We start from the raw sequence: 6241 nt of genomic DNA on the forward strand, positions 1-6241 counted from the left end.
GGTGATAGGTTAACCCCATTGTTGTTGTTGTTGTTGTTGTAGTTTTGACTCAAGGTAGTGAATCGCGTGAGTTTTCGGATTCACTAGGGCGCGTGAGTTTTCGGCCAACCTTATTGTCGTATGGATTGGGGTAGTGTATCGCGTGAGTTTTTGGATACACCGGAGCGCGTGAGTTTTCGGCCAACCTCGATTGTCGTTGTGGTGAAGGTAGTGAATCGCGTGAGTTTTCGGATTCACTAGGGCGCGTGCGTTTTCGGCCAACCTTCATGAGTTTGAGGTTAAGGGGTTAACCTCGGGGTTTGGGTTGACGCATATATCTATGTATATATATTGTTGTGTTGTAGCTAATCTTGCAGTTTTGGCTTGGTGGTACGTTATGTATGACTTTGCTTAGTTATACTTGGATTGCGGTATGTGTTTATTACTTGTGTTGTGATCCGTGTTCATTTTATGCATATGTATGTATATAATATCGTTGCACTCACTAAGCAAGTAGCTTACTCTCGTTGTTTATATTTTTATAGATTTGCAAGGCGGACGTGGCAAGGGTAAGCGTGGGGATTAGTGGACTACCGTTTATGCTTTAGAAGACTTGCTTCCAGATTGGACTTAGGATTGGGTATTGCGATCCCGATCACCATGCTCGGTTTTATGTAGAGTTTAAACACTTTGGGTCGAAAGTGTCTTTTGGGTCATGTTAAAACAGGTCATTGTGTTCCCGGGGTCGTTGTACCCGTGTCGTTGATTTAAAGTGACTTAAATTATGTATTATGTCGTTAAACTTGTCTTAGGGACAATTGGCGTTTGTGGTTGTTAAAATTGGGGACTTATGTATTAAAAGGGAAATCAGCATCAGGCCAAGGCCTAAGCCGCGCCACGGCCTACTGAGGCGCGCCGCGGGCTAAAGAACAAATTGGGACCCGAGGCTATGTAAGACACTGACCTTCAACAACAATGATAAGCCGCGCCGCGGCTTAGTCAGGCGCGCAGCGGGTTATAGCTGTCAGAGGTGGTCAGCCTCCTTAAAAAAAAGTTTTGCGTTTAATTAACGGGTTGGGTTGTTTCATCGTTAACATGCATAAACCTATTGTATTATTTATTATTTATTTAAATAGACGCAAGACCACAAAACAGGGTGAAAAAAACCAAAAACCCTTCTATCACGATTAATAGTGACTTATTAATGACGACTATTCAAATTTACAATATCTGTTTATTCACTTTAATGACAACCATAAAAATCGTCGTCAAAAAAAAATCATAATATTAATTCTTTGATTGCTTTTCAAACTTGAAAAAAACTCAAATGTAATATTTACATTTGAAAGAACAATTTTATTCTCATGTGCAATAACATAATTAATAATCAACGACTTTATATTCATATTTACTAAATTAAAAACTCCCTCAAAATAAAATGAACCCCGATTCCTTGCAAACGATTTAGGTGGTGGGTACAAATAAATTATTAATTATAGCACAACTAGATTTTATTATCTATTTTAATTTTGACTTGATTTAATTTTAATTAATTTTCATTTTTTACTTTTCCTTTGAAAAAATTGCCAAATTCGTCCCTGTATTCGTTCATTTTAGCCTAAATAGTCCCTCTCAATTATTTACTGCTATAACAGTCCTTCTTTGTATTTTGAAGTCCCAAAATAGTCCCCGAATCTAACTGCGTTAAACGTCTCTTATTTGAATAGGCACATGTATAGCACATGGTTATTTATTTATCCTTTTCTAATTCAGAGTTGCAATTACTTTGTATATGCAACCCAATAGTCACAAATCATGTATAATCGTACTTATATCCTTCCCTCTGTTTCCATTTGTGAAAATATAAAATCAACAAAACATTCGGTCTAAAGAATTGGCACCAACAGAATCAGTCCAACTCAATATCTCAACCACCATCCCACCTTATAGAAAACTCAGTATCTTCATAATACTTACCTTATTAACATCACCACAAGTGTATACAAAAAATCACCAACACCCGATTCATATCTCTCTTTTTCACTCAAATTCCTCACAATTTTTCTCCCTTCCATCACCGTGACGTCATGACCATAACAATGATGATGCGCCGGTTCGACATTTCCACCAGATAATCTCACAATCGCCGACAGCGTCGGGTGCGGTAAGACACGTGGCAGCGTAGACGTCGGGAATAAACGACGACGACGGTACAACAGGCGACGAGCGGTGTCCGGTGACGTGACAGTGGTGGAGATGATGTGGTCAATTTTTGCGACGGCGGTGCAGTAATTGTCAGTACCGAGATCTTGGATTTCTTATATAACACGCCACTCTTCATCTAATACCTGCTAATACCTAAATTATTATAATATTTTTTTTTAATGACGTTACAGCCGTATAAACTATCATGCCAAATAAATACTGCTAAAACATATCTTTTATGTGCTATAGAAGATTAGAAGGCCATATACGTTGATATTAAGGATGCTAAGTTTATCACCCACTGACCCACATAGTTGGAAATTTCTACGCACTCAGCTCCAAAGTTTAAAGCTCAATTGAATATTTATTCACACTTAACAGACGTTTAACGCAGCTAGGGTTAGGGACTATTTTGAGACTCCAAAATGAAAATAAGGACTATTATTGCAGTAAATAATTAGAAGGGACTATTTGGGCTAAAATGAACAAATTCGAGGACGAATTTGGCAATTTTGTCTTTTCCTTTTGTTATCCATTTTTCCTGTTAGAAAATAAAACTAAAACTCGGGAAGAAAAAGAAAAGAAAAGGCTAAATATCATTATCAGTTCATCACCTACAACCGAAAGAATGGACCCAGTGGAGGTGAAAGGAAGTTGAAAGTTGGAAGTACAGAGTGTTATCTTCGGCAGCCTTTTATTCCCGTTGATCTATTTACCGACTATCTAGTGTTTTGTGTCCGCCCTAATTCATACTACAATCGCAATTTCATCTATTGCCGGCGATATATCTCTATCTTCTTTGTTTTGAAGGTGAGAAAGTTGCTTTTCGTTTAACACATTATTAGCAAACGGAAAATTATATTTAGAGTAGGGTTTAATTTCGTTGTAGGTTAAATTGAATATGCGCATACTAAAATCGTCTGTTACTTTGTGGATTTGATGTTTAGGTTGTTAAATTAAAGATGTGCATACTAAGATTCTCTCTCTGTTAGTAATAATCATGAGTTTAATGTTTTGCTCTGCTTTTTTTTTCCCCTGCAGTCTGAACTTAGTTATTGAAGCTTAAAAAATGGCGCATAAAGGCATTATTAGTATTCCATCTGAGTTAATCACTGAGATCCTTTATCGTCTTCCTTCCAAATCTGTTGGTCGTTTCAGGAGTGTATCAAAAGAGTGGTTATCTCCACTTTCATCACCTGAATTCATCAAAACCCATCAAAACACCCTCAACCGAAACTACCTCTTCTTTCGTTTGTCGAGCAGTAACGAGATTAATTTCATTCCGTTTCATTATCATGCAGAAGCAAACAAAGAAGAAGAAGAAGAATCTGTACCAACAAAGTTCCAGTTACAGTTCCATAACAACAAGAGAATTCATGGTTCTTGCAATGGCCTTGTTTTGTTGTCTGCTTTTCGCCTTTGTTCGGGTCACGAGACACTCATTATTTCAAACCCAACAACAAGAGAATTCGTGGAATTGCCAGATTGTGATTTTAAAATCGAAGGGCATAGATTTGTATATTTTATCATGCGCGATCTGGGTTATGATTCTGTAACTGATGATTACAAGGTTGTTACCATCAATCGATTTCAGAATCCGACTGATGATGATCTTATTATGTGTGTGCATGTTTATAGCCTTAGAAGAAATACTTGGACGCGGGTGATTGATTTTCCTGATAAATATCACTGGCCTCGTATAAGATCTAAAGCTTTAGTTAACGGGTCCTTTCATTGGGTAGCTTATAATGTTCCTGATCAAACAAAAGTAATCGTTGCGTTTAATTTGGCAGATGAGAATTTCAGTGAAGTGCCATCACCTACGTTGAGTAATGGTAATGATCTTGATATCTTCTATAAAACTTGCAGAGTTGTTGTTGTTGATGAAAAGCTTGCGATATTCTTGTTATATGAGGGTGAAGTTTGGTTGATGAATGAATATGGGGTAAAAGGATCTTGGACTAAGATAAAACTTTATGGACTCGAACAAATTCATATGTTTGATATACGATTCGTTTTCTATGGCAATGGGAAACTTGTGCTCGTTTGCGACAATGAAATGCTACTGTTTGACATTGAAGATGGAAGATTATCAAAACGTATAGATACTTCTGGGTATAGATATCCGAGGGCTGATACTCATTTTTCATGTGTATGTGTCGAAAGCCTTGTTTCGCCAATATTCAACAGAGTCAATTAGAAATCTACAAGTTCAAGTGAAGGCGTGCATATCTATGCATGTGTACAAGTAAGTCTTGGTTTATATTCTCGATGTAATCGATCACTAGATTTCTAATATGTTTCTGTGGTTAACTCGATACGGTCTTTATGAGAGCATGTATGACATTTCTGTTTGTGAGATACACCAATTGTAAGCATCACTTTGGTGTTTAATGTTTATTTAGCTTTATATATGCTACTTCTTAGTTCTAGCCTCTAATGTTGTAGCAAATTTGAATTGCAACTCTTGCTTTAAAAAAAAAAAAAAAAAAAAAAAAAATTGAATTGCAACAAATTGTTGATAAAAGATACATAAGCTGCTGTAGCACCCACTAGTGTCTCAAACCCGTACAATTCATGACTCAAATCGTACAACTAATTGTCAAATGTGTATTGCTAATTATAAAACATGTATATTGTATGCTGGACCTGGCCTTTGGGGAGTTCAAGCTGGGCCATTGCGTTGGGCCCAAGATTTGTAAAAGGCCTAGTTTTTATGTATTCGTTGGCAACTGACATCCGCTCAAATTGCCTTATGATGAACTCTTTATAATTGGTTTTTGCAATGGACTCTTTTTGGTGTCTGCTTTGATTATCGTTATGTGCCTGATACACTCTTGGTTTGGAACCTTACAACTAGAAATTAATGGAATTGCCAGATTGCAAATATAAGTTAGAGGGTTATGAGTTTGATTGAAGATAGCTGTTTGTGTTACGTTATGATTAATTAACTGATTATTACAACGTTGGTACTACATTATCTCTCATGCTCCTCCTAGTATACATGTGCATGCTATAGCCTTAGGGGAAAAAAAGTACTTGGACACATTTAGTTTAGCAGACGAGAAAGTCATTGAAACACTCAAAACACCATCACAGAATGATGTCACTATCATGGACATGATGGTAATCGTGACCTTTCTGTTCTTCGTTGAAGGCAGTACTTACTTGTAGAAAGGCTTAGTTGCAACTCAATTCTTGATCAAGGCTTAGTTGCAACTCAATTCTTGATTAACTGTAGAATTGAATATGTTATAGTTGATGGAGATGAAAATAGTACTTGTAAAAAAGGCTTAGTTGCAGCTCAATTCTTGATCAAATGTAGAATTGAATATGTTTTAGGAGACAATTTTTATGAAAACTAGAATCTCAATCCCATGAAAACTTGAAATATCTGGTTAGCAAAATAACCATCGAATAAAAACTTAGGTATTAGGTACTCACCTAGTTTTCTTGATAATTTCTTTATGGATCTGTAGTTAGTTTTCATGTATCGACATTGTTATTTTTATAGAGCTGTAGTTTTCATGTCTCCAGTATCTTCACAAGCTGCATACTTTCTGTCCGTGGTTAGTCTAATATAGTTCAACTGATAAACACATTCATGTTTCTTGCGTGTTTGATAGCGGGTGTATTGTGAGGTGCATATTTGGATTAGATCTATCTAAAATATATATCCTTTTCATTTCTTAATTTTTTTCATGCCCTCTCATTCGAATCTCGTAACATACGCTCTAGGTGAATATATTAGCTGCCAGGTCAAATGGTCAATGCAGAGTACTGCAAAACCACAAAAAAGATTGACACTATTCTTTGCAAATATGAGTATGTTGTGTTAAGGCTAGAACCTGCCTTTTATCAGAGTAGTAACCTTAATCGATCAAGCAATCACAAACACACACAATAATAGTCGAGATATAAACACAGGAATTAAAAGAAACGACACGAGAATTATAGTGGTTCAGTTTCGATGTGAAACCTACATCCACTTTGGAACTAGAGAGTATTATTATTAATTTGGAGGTGATACAAAGCATGTACATATGAGAGAGTATTT

At 36.4% G+C, this 6241-nt stretch overlaps 1 protein-coding gene across 1 annotated transcript; it reads left to right on the forward strand.

Annotated features, from left to right (window-relative positions):
• The first annotated feature begins 2784 nt into the window (after positions 1-2784).
• LOC139858490 (F-box/kelch-repeat protein At3g06240-like) lies at positions 2785-4585 on the forward strand. Its single transcript, XM_071847333.1, has 2 exons — positions 2785-2994; positions 3226-4585. The coding sequence occupies exon 2, from the start codon at positions 3254-3256 to the stop codon at positions 4382-4384; it is 1131 nt and encodes a 376-aa protein (XP_071703434.1). The 5' UTR covers positions 2785-2994; positions 3226-3253; the 3' UTR covers positions 4385-4585.
• The last annotated feature ends 1656 nt before the right edge of the window (positions 4586-6241 follow it).

This window comes from Rutidosis leptorrhynchoides, chromosome 7, assembly GCF_046630445.1.
Source record: "Rutidosis leptorrhynchoides isolate AG116_Rl617_1_P2 chromosome 7, CSIRO_AGI_Rlap_v1, whole genome shotgun sequence".
NCBI classification, from domain to species: Eukaryota; Viridiplantae; Streptophyta; class Magnoliopsida; order Asterales; family Asteraceae; genus Rutidosis; species Rutidosis leptorrhynchoides.

Excerpts from the sequence above, each read along its gene's own strand:
- LOC139858490 (XM_071847333.1), top strand. The coding sequence starts at position 3,254 with ATGGCGCATAAAGGCATTATTAGTATTCCATCTGAGTTAATCACTGAG.